This window comes from Neovison vison, chromosome 1 (genome assembly GCF_020171115.1).
Source record: "Neovison vison isolate M4711 chromosome 1, ASM_NN_V1, whole genome shotgun sequence".
NCBI lineage: Eukaryota > Metazoa > Chordata > Mammalia > Carnivora > Mustelidae > Neogale > Neogale vison.
Genome location: NC_058091.1, coordinates 8,930,783 through 8,944,302, shown reverse-complemented (window position 1 = coordinate 8,944,302; position 13,520 = coordinate 8,930,783). Strand labels below are relative to the sequence as shown.

The following is a 13,520-nucleotide window of genomic DNA, read 5'->3' as shown; positions in this document are numbered from 1 at the left end:
CCGCCTCCCCGAGCATTCGGCCTGCTCTTGTGCGTTTACTCAACAGGCCGCCAGTCATTCTAAAGTGATTGTCAAGGCTTTATGATGTTTCTTTCACCTGGGAGTGTCCTGCGATCCCATGAGGTTCTGTTTTCACATTGCTCTGACTAGACTGAATGGTATTCCCTTTTTCTGAACACTTAGCCCGGGCGGTGACCACAGGAGGACCTGTTCTTCCTGGCGGTGGGCCCCGGTGCTTTTTGGGGGGCGAGGATGGGCCGTGGGTGATAGAAATGGGGAGCGCAGGGCTGTGAAACACCTTTTTGCCAGAATGGCACATCAGTGTGGAAGAGAAGAACAGAGGAGGAGCTATCAAAAGCCGAATGGCATCAAGGGTCTCTTTTGTGACAGGAGTGACTATGAAGAAATGCCCCTGCAGAACGGCCAGGCCATCCGGGCGCAGTACAAGGAGGGCTCCGAGAGCGACTGAGCCCCGGGCCGCTGGAGGCCCGACGCTTTGCCGAGGCGCTGCTTCCTGGCCTTCCCCGCTCCTGCTGGTGTTTGGGCTTGTCTCGTAAGCAGAGATTTCCTGGTCCTCATCTGTTTATGTACTTTTGAAAGGAAAACGAAAACCAAGGTGAAATTTAAACATTGGGCCAAATTTACTTAGATTGGCTGCATTTGAGAAGAGAGGCTCTGATAAGTGTAAACAGCCAAATCCTTTTTCAAAGATTTCAGATGAGAAAGAGTTCATTTTTAGTGATGAGGAGGTAATTATTCTTGTTCTTAGTAGAGTTATGTTTTGTTTTGTTTTGTTTCAATAATCTGCTGATCCCGAGTCCATGGAAAGAAAGCCCTTATGAATGCGGTCATCAGCATGGTGGCCTTCTCCTCTTTCTTCCCTGCCCTGTGCCAGTTTCAGCCCTTTAAGCTCAAAGGGAAGCCTATTTCCGTGCCTGTCTCACGAGGGCAGTCCTTCCCCATCGAGTGCTCTGGGTAACCAAGTGTTCCAGATGACGAGTCACTCCTGTCTCTGGTGTGAAATGCCTGAGTAATGGCTTCGGAAGTGGTGGGCGAGCAGGTTCTAGTCTTGCACCACCACCACCGGGGAGAGCTCGGGTCGTGGGGCTCAGAGGAGGACTGGCTGAGATTCCTAAGGAAAGGGTAAGATAACCGACGAGTGCCAGCTCCAGGGAAGAGGTCTTGCTGCCAGTTTCCCAAGAGACTGTGTACACGCGTGTGCATGTGAGCGGGTACGTGCATGAGTGTGAACGGTTGTCACTGTGGCTGGGAAGAGGGTCTCCGCTACAGTTCCTGTAAGCTGTCATCTCTGTGACTCCTTTAGAGAGAACACCGCATGGAATATTTTTTTGTGTGAAAGCTAAACAAAGGGTTGATATATTTTAGACTCTTTACTGTGAAAAAGTTTTTCAGTTTCACATTTGAAGCCTAGATGAAAGGAAGGAAAACATTTTCGATGCCTCATGGCAGCACATCCCTGGGTAGAAGGTCACTTGCTGGGAAGCGTGCCCCGCCCTCCAGCGGCCAGGGAAGAGGCGGGCCTGCCCTCAGACAGGAAGGTTGTCTCCAGCTGCTCAGTCTGTGGCATCATAGAAGGCCCTGGAGCGCTGCCAGTTCCTTTACGTCAAAGACTGAGTATAAGTCCGCTATAGAGGTCTCCTTTCCCTTTCCTCTGAAGTAACGTCTCTCTTGAACCATTGACCTACGGTCACAGCTAAGCCCCTGATGGACGGCGTCGGGGCAGACGCAGCGGGTAGGAGAGGTTTGTGCCGCTCCGCAAGCAGGACCTGCGTTGTCTCCATCTATGCATTAACTCTCAATCGCTCAAAATTGGATTCCACTTTAGGTAAGGCTGGGCCCTTCTACAGGTTCACGAGAGACTTCATTACGACTTCACATCTTTCTGTTTAGTTTAAACTTTAGTGATAACGTACCTTTAATACGGATTCCATTTGTTTTTAAAACCTTGTAAATATAAAAGTTTGAATTAAAACAACTGTTATTATTGCAAGGGTAATTCAAGTTTACATGGTTTTTACATTTTCAATGGTATGATGACTTTTTTGATTCTGTGTACTCCAAGGTACTGGAAAAGTTTTTCTTTTACCAAATTTTTTCAACTTCTAAGTATAATTTAATGTAAATTGATGAAAACTTGTGCTAATTAATGTATTCTAATATGTGATCTAGTTTACAAGTTATAATTATTAAATGTCCATAATTTGGAATGCTGTTATTTATCAGTAAATGTAAATTATTTGAGGCATTTAGCCATACACATCAGAACTTTTTAACCTGTCTGCGTTCTGTAGTATAATTACATTATAAACTGATGACTGATACCTTCATACTTGATTCTTCATGACATCAAGTCACTGAAATGAAAATATGGGAGTATTTATTTACTTTTTGTAACTAAGTTGGAAACGAAAAAATGATAAAAGGAAGTACATAAGGGGAAAATGATTCTCGTTAAATCCTGCATTTTCAGTCTCCGTTGTGTTATGTGTATCAACATATTACATACTCCATGTAAAAATTTGCTTAAAGTATACAGCATTTAGCATGTAGTATATATGCCGTAGGTATTAGGTTGAAACACTAAAGTCTGCCAGAAACTTTAGACAGTAGCAAGAAAATTGTTTTGTTTTTTCTTGGAGAGTATCAGTTTTGCAAACTTCAGTTGTAAACTCAAAGGGCTGACTTTAGTTCTTCCATGGTAATGGCTTGAATAACATCATCTTTGGGATAATTTTTTACACTGGTCCAGTCTAGGGGAACCTGGAAGATGACCGCACGTATTCAGCTTCCCTAGGGAGAGCATCATTATCCGTGTGGGTAATAGGTCTGCTTGATTTATTATTAAATCATTACAGCAGTGAAGTGATGGAGTTTTCTCTCTCTTAAGCCCCATTTGAAAGGCTAGAGGAGGGGATATATAAAATATATTCAAGGTTTGTAAGATTGTTCCTGTACATAATAAGATTGCAATAAAAGCTCAGAGACATTACGTAAACTACCAGCCCACTAAATGGGCAGGTTACAAGACAACTGTCACCAGCCTCAAGCATTCCATGAACTACTTACTGAAGGTGCAGTTGTGTTAAGTCGGTCACGGTATGGTCAGTGACTTATTTCCTGGAATCCTCCTCCCAGGGAAAACCATGGAAGCTCAGAGACAGGATGGTGAAAAGGGACATCTAGTGAGTACAAGTTAAGTCACTAAAGAATATTTATGTATTTTGAGGATTTTAAAAACCAATTGCCTTAGAGGTTAGACTTTTGAGGAAAAAAAGCTACAAATCTTTTCCCTAGGCCCAAGGGAAGTCGCTTTAGTCTGTGACATCGTTACCCTGTTCATGTTGACTTGACATGTTTTAGATATACTGGTAACTATGATACCACACAGTGAAACAGAATTTTCTGCTACTGAAAACTGCCTTTTTACAAAAAGATTGTACATATTTGTAAAATAAAAACAACTTGAAGTTCAAGGGAAAGCTAGAACTGTGTAAGAGATCCTGGAACTGTGTCCATGAGCACAGGAACCCCTGACGACAGAACGATCATTGTATTCAATCAAAAGTGAATAAATATTTATGGCAAACTTACACTTGGGAATGGCTTCATTGTGAAACTTCCTTTCTGGTAAATATTAGTGAATTTTACACACTCAGTCCTTTCTTACGGCATTTATTTGCTCCTGCGTGTGTTCATTTGGCCATTCAGGCATGAGTGCTTTAGGGCCAAAAGTAGAACTTTTTTGATTTCAGCAAGTGGACACAAAGCACGTCTTTATTCCTGTGTGAATGTGGCCCGTGGATGAGCGCTGAAGGTGAGGTCACAGACTGGGGCTTGGGGCCCACCCCCTCGTAGATGAGCCCTTTAGTCCATCGGATAGCCTCCCAACGTGGTTGCTGTGTAACACCGACTTATAAAGAAGGGCCTAATATGGACACAGAACGAATGACGGTGAAAGCAAGAGGGAGGCCCTGCAGCACTAGCACGTTTCTGGAGGACTGCAGCCGACCAGGGGACGAGGCTGGAGCAGAAGCCGGCGCGCCACGGCCCGGGCAGCGCATGCGGCCAGGAGCCCCGGCTGCAGCGGGGACCAGCTGGCCGGCTCCGGCAGCTGCAGGACCCTGCACCCGCGGGCCCACACAGCACACCCTGCAATCGACAGGACCCACACAGACCGTAACTCTTCCTTTTTGTTTTTGCAGTTTTATAGATTCTAAAATCACTAGTGACGTCGGAAGAAGTCATGTGTGGTATCATTTAGACTGAAGAAAAACATTTTTGCTGAAGAAAAACACAAACTTCAAAGTGGAATAATTTATTATTCTAACCAAAGTACAAAGTATGGAAAATTAGTGTATCTGAAAGAGAGAAAGTTTCAAACTAGCAGACTTCAGTTTTTAGCACCTTTGAAAAGAAATATTCAGAGTTAAGAGAGTGGCGGCAGAGGCCCGAGCACCCAGGATGACGGTCCTCGGACTTGGCTACGCGGTTCACAGAACAGGGCAGTCACCTGGCTGTCCTCGACGCCGTGCGCGCCACGAGAGAGAGGAGGAGGAAGGTGCTGGCCGGAGCCCGCGGCCGTGGGGAGAGGAGGCGCGCAGGCACGGGCGGAGGGCCGGCGAGCCTCAGATGGACAGCCCGAAGGCGCTGACGATGCAGTACATGGTCTTGTTCTCCCACCGCACGGTGCAGCTGCCTGCGGGGAGAAGGCACGGAGCTCAGCCCGGGGAGCCGGGGGCGCGCCGCCCCGACCTCTCACACTTCTGCACGGCCCGCGAACAGAGAAGGCCGCTCCGCCTGGGCTCTCTGCACGGTGTCAGCAGGGGGCTCTGGTCGGCATGCACCCCGAGACCGCAAACCTCCAAGTACGAGCTTCAGAAAACCCTGCCTGGAAAACTCGAGGTCTCAGCGGGGTGCAGGAGGCACCACACGGCCTCAGGGAAAGGCCCAGGGCAAGCGTTCACGGAGCAAAGGGGAGACCATACCGTCCGTAGAGCTGTCCCAGAAGCAGGAACTCGCCGTGTGCAGCCCGGCTCCGTTCTTCTGCATAATCACACAGGTCACTTCAACGAAAACAAACGTTTGTTAGAGAAATCTACTTGGCAACACACCTTTCTCTTCGCCTGCTCTCGGCATTCGGACATGGATCCCGTGGTAGGTGTCCGTCGAACAGTTACCGGGACACACTGGCCCTGTGACAGTGGCACGCCACAGCCTGCCCCGTCCTACCCCCCGGTGCCTGTTCCCCAAGAGTCTGGTGTGAAGTGCTGGGAAGTCCGTGACGTGCGCCCTGCAACTGTTCAGCCGCCCGCCAGGCCCGCCGGGGGTCACGCGCACGGCACGGGGACCTGCCCCTCCTGCTGTGCACATGCTCTGAGGTCACACGCCGCCGCGCCTCTCTTCTGACACCAGCCCCGCCCCGCAGCAGTGCTTCAAGAACCCCCGCAGTATGTACGAGAGGCAGAGGTGCATTACCGATGTACTTAAATGGCTTTCCCAGCTTGGTGAGTTGGCTTAAAGTTTGTTCTACTACGTTTGTGGTCCACTGATTGACTTTGCTGTGCTGGTAGGCATTGCCGCCGATCGCGCTCTCGATAGCCTGGAACACAGAGCAGAGGTCACTGTTCGCAGAAGACGCCCAGCGCCCTGCGGCAGGTACCGCAGTTCCTCACCCGAGGACTGTGTTAACAGAATCTGCATCCAACGGGAGCATAAGCCATGAGCACCCTTCGCAAATACACCTCAGTTTAACAGCGTCCTCCTACGTTAAGTGTTTTGTTTGTTTTTTTAAGATCTTATTTATTTGACAGAGAGACCGTGAGAGAGGGAACACAAACGGGAAATGGGAGAGGGAGAAGCAGACTTCCCCTGAGCAGGGAGCCCGATGTGGGGCTCAATCCTAGGACCCTGGGATCATGACCTGAGCTGAAGGCAGAGGCTTAACAACTGAGCTATCCAGGTGCCCCTCTTTAAATAAATTTTATATCATTTTCTAAAATCCACACTTATATAGGATCTGTCAATTTTTAAAAACATGTTGACTGAATTTACTGTCGACTGTTGTACTTGGTACCTGGAGATCATCTTTTTTCCCTACTGAGGCTAGAAAATATTCTCCTTTGCCCATTCCTTTCTTAAAAGTATAGCAGACAGAAAAATCCTTACTGGCTGTACAACTGACAACATACAAACTGACCCAAATAATCATGTCTTCAAAAATGCTTCCTTTATCCCACATTTTGTGGGAATATGTTAACACTTAAGTGTACCTTTCAGATAATAAAATATGAGCCCTATATATTACAATAATTATTTTAAGCTTATGATGAATTTTTCTGTTTGAAATTGTCTCTTTCCACCCTGCATCCTGGAGAGGGTTCAGAGTTTACTCAGGAATACATACGGCTGCTTGCCCCTAATCTTGCCCAAGTTTGTAGTTAGGCTATTACCATTTTATGATTTTCTGGGCCTCTTTATGCTGATGCCAGTGTGCCTGCCTCTAACTAAGCGGCTTTCTTCTCTACCCCTTTTCTAGCTAGAAACCAGAAACCTGCATTCTGGTGACAGTTATGACCTAAAATCATTGGAGGAAGGCCCAGTTCTGTCCTCAGACATGGAGAGAGAAACAGTCCCAGGGTCTGAGTGTGTACACTCGAGATGCATTAGGGCCTACTGTCTGGGGCAAAGGCTCAGTGATCTTGCTTTTGAGGAACAAAGAGCTACCTATAATCACACCCTGATTTCTACCCATTTATCCTGGGACTCTGAGCAGTCATTAAACACACCTCATTTAGCTTCTGGCCTTCTCCTGCACCCCCCACCCATTATCATAGCTTCTTCTCACCCTCTGACATGTTCTGCCCCCTCCCCAACTCAGGACAAAATGAGGTGTGGGGACATAGGTGCTCCTAGTTTAAAAGGACTTGATTATTACTAGATCTGGATATTGGTCAAAGAAGTTGGGGGATGGTGAAGAAGAGGGGGGCATTGCTCAAGCTGAACCTTTAACTTTGGCAGCTCTCTCCACATACACTTTGGAATTCCCTGTTTTTCAGAGAGGGAGGAAAACTCCCCTCCAATTTTGGACTCACCCAAATTTACTACTGCGCAATCCTTAAAAGAGCTCAAGGGAAGAATTAACCTATTGCCAGGGGCGAAAAAGCTGTTGACACCAATGATCATGTGAGAGAACCACAGCAATGTTACTTGATGCTTTCGTGGAGACTGGAAGAATCTATGTTCAACTGCACTTGTTGCCTGGCAACTGAGTCAAACACGATGCTGAAAACAAGTGAGACCACAGGGGACCTCGCAGCAAGCCATCCCCACTTCTCACAGTTCAACTGCGGCTCCAGCACCTTCTTGCTACCCCTGCCCCTTGTTCCATAAGAAACACAGTGTGCGCAAACAAAAGCAAACCGTTACAGATTCTGAACAACAACTAGAAAATCACCTGTGCTGGCAAATAATGCATATGGTAGAACAAGATCATTTTGCTTTTTGGTATTGGTCACAAAAACAGGCTGTAGTTCTTCATCACTCTGGCACTAGATAATAATCTGCATTAGAGTCAATTCCAAATTACACACATACTCTCAGCTGGCACTTTAAACTTCGATCATCTAATGGCTTTCCTCTGGCTGATGGCTTCAGTCTGTGCTCAATTTACACAGGAAGAGAGGGACTAATAAGGAAAATCCTTCTGGCCTCATTCCCGTCCCAGGACTCTGCACTACTCCGGGCCCATCTGCTTCATTTCAGTCCCTCAAACACACCATACACGGTCCCGCCACAGGGCCTGTGCGCATGCACACTTCCTGGAATGTCTGCCCCTCTTTTTGCGGAGTTAACACGACTCCTGCTCATTCTCCAGATTCTCGCTGTGAACACACCAGCTGAGTCAGATCCTCACAGCACCATGCACGGTGGCACACGGTACACACGGAATCCACGGTTACATTTTCCAGTGTGATGATTTGGGAAGTGCCTGCCTGGGCCCGCCCTGTACTGTAAACCCCTTGACAGTCCCTAAGGCCCCCTTGATACATATTTTTCCAATGAATGAAGAACAAATACCCTATTTTGTCTTCCACTGCCATCATGTAAGGGAGGTACGACGGTGAAAAATGACGGAATGGGTAGTTCAGGAACGTAAGACAAACAGGTAAGCCCCACCTCAATCATCAGGTCGTAAGTAACTGGAAGTTAATCAGTTTTTTATATTCACTCTTTATTCGACACCAGAAACATTTACTTGTATACCATGACCACAAGTCTTTTATGTTAAAACATTACAGAATTAAGTCTTAGTAATATTCAATAATAATGCTAATATATTACTCTTCCTGTCTGGTTTAAAATATATAATTTACATAATATGGGAGTAATTCTTATCTACATATTCACTGAAGTAAAAACTGTTATTTGAAATGCCAAAACACATAGGCTCAGTTGAAACAATTCCAAGATAGTATTTAGAACACATTATTTTCACTCATAAAGCCATTAATCAACATTTTAAAAACAAGCATTCTTCCTCTTACCTCTTTTACAATGTTGCTCACTTCATCCACGACAAAAGCAGTCTGTAAGCAAGAAAACTAGTTAAGTTTGATGGCTTTACAAGATCGGTTTCCACTGCACTGATTAATGCAACGTTAAGTAATGAACACAATTTAGAAATGAGGACTTAGAAAGAACCAAACTAAATTTCCCATTTTATCAAGAGACTGAGAAATGCCGAGTGGCTCTTTGAGGATCAAAGAGCAGGTGAGAGGCCGTCAGGAGTCTAGAGTATGTATATATAACTTAAAGGGCTTTGGTTTGCTTTAATCATGCCATGGACCAAAAGGCTGACCTGACTAGATTCAATCTCTCTCTCCATTTCAACTGGCTGAATAGCATCATTAACAAACCAGAAGTTCAACGAGTTCCTTGACTTTTTGTTTAAATTAGCTGACACCTTTCCTGATGTAAACTGATTAGGAGGTTTGAAACTTAAAAACGTTTTGTTTTGTTTTTATCCACCGTTAGTGATAAGGTATACAATACTACTACTTCCCCAGAATTATGTGTCCTTTTTAATGCTGTCCTACTTCAGGACAACACCAGCTGCTGGCACAGGAGTTCTCCACCAGTGCCTCAGGGTGAGCAGGGAGGTGGCTGCCACCAGTAATCTAATGGCAGGAGCTTAAAGATGGTTTTCTTTTTAAACAGGGTACATTTGAAAGGGCACAAGGTTCTGAGCGCTGTGAACAGCACTTAGCTCTGGACTTTCATTCCTTCTAGAGGGCAGCCCCAGGCCCTTAGTCATTGTGAATCCTGGTGGAATAAAGTCAGAGTGCCCTGCTTCTGGCAGGGAGCTTTCCTGCCTGCTGGATGCCGACCACCAGGGCTCTGTCCACGCCATGACTTTTCTCTCCATAGGCTCGAAAGCAGACTGCCTGGAGCCCTCTCACTTGCTGTACTCACGAGCTGGCATGCTTGCAGACAAAGCCAACTCGCCAAATGAATGAAAATTTGCAGTATCTTACAGATCAAATGATTTCTTGAGATTTAAAGGATCCTTCCAGGGACTTCCATGATACTAAATCATACGGAAATGTTCCTGAGTAACTAGCCACGTGGCTAACTAGGAAAAAGGTTGAAGGGCATTTCAGTGGACTTTTAGTGGAAAAGTGGACTTGTACAGAATCCCCTGGGCAGTTTCAGCTTCTTTTAAGAAATAAGAATATTGAGCTGAGCGTAGTCTTACAAAAGTCCAGGTTTGTACATGAAGTCAGAGGCTATGCAGGAAAGGCTACTTCAGAAGAGAGTGGCATGGATTAGCAAATACCTAAGGCACCCCTACTAGAAAAAAGTCAAGGTCTCACCCTCCTAAGGGCCTAGGCATTTATCTCCTGTAAACAGACACTCTGTTCAGCCCTTCAATTCACAGATCTGCAAGTGAGATCTGGAATAATGAAGTCCCTTAGCCACCCCACTTGGTGGGAGCCAGAATTAGAATGCCAGTATTAAGAGGCTTCTCTTATAGTATCATTTCCCCTTTTTTTGTTTAAGTTTTTATTCCTATATTTATATTCCTATAATACAAGCTATTTTCCTAAATTAATTAGTTTATGGAGAAAAAGCTTTTCCTTTGCTAGATGCTCCTGAACCATGTCTTCTCATAATTACCCACTGGTTGTTCGCAGCATTCAAACACTGATACCACACGGCCATTCGTGGTACTTAGGAAATCAGATCAAAACTGAAACTCTAGGGGCGCCTGGGTGGCTCAGTGGGTTAAGCCGCTGCCTTCGGCTCGGGTCATGATCTCAGGGTCCTGGGATCGAGTCCCGCATTGGGCTCTCTGCTCAGCGGGGAGCCTGCTTCCCTCTCTCTCTCTCTGCCTGCCTCTCTGTCTACTTGTGATTTCTGTCAAATAAATAAATAAAATCTTAAAAAAAAAAAAAACCTGAAACTCTAGCATCAGTTCTTAAGTCTTAGATGTTTTCTTTCCCCTCCAAACATTCCTGCTTACACTGTTTCAAAAATGGTAAAATATCAAACCTTACCAACTTCACCTATAGCTTTTATTTTTGACAGTCTGCATAATATGTAGGACTCAACTTATTCCAATTTCAACGAGAATTATTACTTAGCAAGAACAAAACGGGCAACTATTTTACTATAATAGCCCCCCCTTCAGTTATACTCCCTGGATGCGTGTTAAACTGAAGGAAAGCACGCCGTTAGAATAAATGCTGCTTGGCAAGTAATGGTGTGGTTTACCCTGCTTCTTCACTGAGGCAATGAGAGATGGTCTTTCCCCCACAAATAGGAGCTCTCACACCGACATCTCAGACGCAAACTGAAAATGAAACTTAAGTGACGGTAGCCGTGGTGGGTGTAAGCACCGAACTGAAGAACAAGGTTCGGGCCGGCAGACAAAGGCTCTCCTACAGTGCACTTCTGCATCTGTCACACAGCCCGAGACCTGAAAGATGCGACTGCATCTGCGTGTCACGCGAGCACGTCACTCTGGAGTCTTGCATTAAAACATGAGCAGACACACATGCGGCCTTCAGTCTTCCCCACCCGCAGACGCGGAGCACCTAGTGCAGGGTGGGGGTCAGAACCGCCCAATAAAGGTAGGGAGTGATGGCAGCCTCCTGGCGGCCCCGGCCGCGTGGAGCAGGGTCGGGAGGGGCAGCAGGGCGGCGGGAGTGGAGAGGATCGGGGGCGTGGCGGGGCGGCACCGAGCCAGGTCCCGCGGGCAGCGGGAGGCGGGTCAGGGCTGTGGCGGGTCCGCGCCGAACCGACTCTGCGGTGCAGCGGGTGTGGAGCGGGGCGGGGGCGTGCCGGGCCGGCGCTGGGCCAGCCGTTGGCCGGGTAGCGGTTGGCCGGGTAGCGGTTGGCCGAGGGGGTGCAGCAGGTCGGGGGCGTGGCAGGCCCGCGCGGAACCAGGCTCGCGAACCGGCGGGGCCAGGGGCGCGGCCAGCACCGGCTGGCTCGGGACACGGGACGGGCAGGGGGCGCTAGGGACGGGAGAGGCCCCGCCCCAGGAAGAAATCCCAAGGCTGCGGCACCCCTCCCGGAAGAACGACGGGGCGCACGCCGCCGCGCGAGGTGCCCCTGCCCAGCCCCGAGCCCCGCCCCCGGGCCCGGCGCCGAAGCCCGGAGCAGGCCCGGCCGGGGGTCACCGCGCAGCGCTGTGGAGGGCGCCGGTACCGTCAGTCTGCCCCGGAGACTGCCGCCGCCCACGTCCAGACGCGGCCTGGAAGCCCACACACGCCCCTGGCTGTTGCCGCCCACTTGCGCCGGGCGTTCTCGGCCTTCAGCCTTCCAGTCCCCGACCCGGCGGTTACCTCCTCCGCAGCCTGGTAGTCTTCCATCTTCCCTCCTGCGCGTCGCCTCCGCCCTCCTGTAGCGCGCACTGCGCAGGCGCACTCAGGCTCCGCCCTTCGACCTCCCGCCCCGCCCCGCACCCCCACCCCCACCCTGCTCCAGACCCGCCCAGTTCTAGGGCCCCTCCCACGGCCGAGTAGCGGGGCTGGGGACGCGGGATCCACCCCTCCTCGGATCCTCCCCACCCCACCCCGCCCCGGTGGTTTCCCTGGGAACCCGCTCAGTATCCCCGCGGTTCACAGGACCGCAGCAACTAAAACAAAACAAATGTGCAAAAGCCATTCTCCTGTCCGGCCCTTCCCTCCAGCTTGTACTGTGTGGGTTAATTTGAACATTCGAATGAGTTCGGACATCTATTAACAAATTGTAAAGGGATTTCTGAATATGATGAGCTGCGTGAGAAATTGCTTTCATTCTTCCTGGAGATCCAGGATTAGGAAACTTTAGCTCTGAACGAAACCTTCCTTTGCGGAGGTAAATTTTCTATGTAAATGAGGTTTTTTTTTTTTTTTTTCTTTAATGACTATTAAAAAAACATTCTGGGTGGAAATTTTTTGGAAAATGCTGCACACTTCCTGGCTGCTTAAAGCAAACTGAGCTAAACAGACACTTGGATACAGGGGTCATTCAGAAAATTAATAATCGTACAGCCCTTGAACAAGAAGGGCTGGTCTATGGGCACCTGTTTGCATGTACTCTGAGGCTAAGATCTTTGCCTTTGGGGGCTGCTTTTTCTGGTTTTACTATGTCCTTGAAATCAAACTGTCACTTCTTACCACTCCAAAGCCCAGTTGCTAAAATTGACTTCCCAACCCCCCCAGGAAGGGCAGACCACAGGCCCTTGAGATGTGGTAGAATTAAGCTACAGAGCTCATTTTCAATTCATTAGAAACCCTTGCTTCTACCCTCTTAATCTAAGTTCCATGAAGGCAGAAGCCATTTTGTTTGCTGATGTGTCCCCCTACCCATTCAGTTGTGCCTGGCACAAGTTGGTGTGTGATTAAAATTGAATGAATGAATGATTTCCCCAAAGGTGTCAGTTCTGCCTCGTGGCCAACTGCGGAGAGCTGGCCAGTGGAGAAAGACCCCATCCCCTGCCTCCAGAGGGCAGGTGAGCGGGGGCACAGTGGGGAGAGACGCAACGCTGCTCCGCCTGGAGCACTTGACCTAAGTGACCGTTCTGAACTGTGTTTTCATTCTCAGTTTTGTTTGGCTTCAGCTCACCTGTTTCAGGGTTTACAGTCTTGTGCCTCACATGGGATTCTAACTCTGACATTTCTTTGTCCTGGCCTCCGACCTTCCCAGGTTCACCAGTGATCCTATTTTAGGTGTCCTTCTCCCGGCTGCCGGCTTCTAGGCCCCCAGCGGCACCACGCCCGGGAGCCAAAAGGGTCTTTTCACCATCTTCCGGTTTTCTTGGGCCACTCTGCGGTGGCCCTGGAGGCCCACTAGGTGAGTGTCTCAGAATTGTGTGCAAAGCCAGAGGGAGCAGCTTCTGAGGGACAGTCTGCATGTGAATGTTGTGATGGGACATTGTTTAGCAATTGCTCCACAGCCTTTTAGGAGCTTTCTAACTCAAACGAGTGTGAATGGCTTCTGGGATGAATGGT

At 48.3% G+C, this 13,520-nt stretch overlaps 2 protein-coding genes across 5 annotated transcripts in view; one reads left to right on the top strand and one right to left on the bottom strand.

Moving 5' to 3' along the window:
- Positions 1 to 3,611, top strand: part of TMEM181 (transmembrane protein 181) — a 70,833-nt gene extending 67,222 nt beyond the window's left edge. For all 4 annotated transcript variants that reach the window (XM_044243044.1, XM_044243024.1, XM_044243017.1 and 1 more), the window contains exon 17: positions 391 to 3,611. In XM_044243044.1, the coding sequence (XP_044098979.1) occupies positions 391 to 469 (79 nt within the window). In that variant the 3' untranslated portion in view covers positions 470 to 3,611. The remainder of the gene's footprint in view (positions 1 to 390) is intronic.
- A 709-nt stretch (positions 3,612 to 4,320) lies between these two features.
- Positions 4,321 to 11,943, bottom strand: DYNLT1 (dynein light chain Tctex-type 1). Its single transcript, XM_044243003.1, has 5 exons — positions 11,871 to 11,943; positions 8,565 to 8,606; positions 5,497 to 5,620; positions 5,007 to 5,084; positions 4,321 to 4,717 (listed from the first exon to the last, which is right to left on the bottom strand). The coding sequence occupies exons 1-5, from the start codon at positions 11,895 to 11,897 to the stop codon at positions 4,647 to 4,649; spliced, it is 342 nt and encodes a 113-aa protein (XP_044098938.1). The 5' UTR covers positions 11,898 to 11,943; the 3' UTR covers positions 4,321 to 4,646.
- Between the last annotated feature and the right edge of the window lie 1,577 nt (positions 11,944 to 13,520).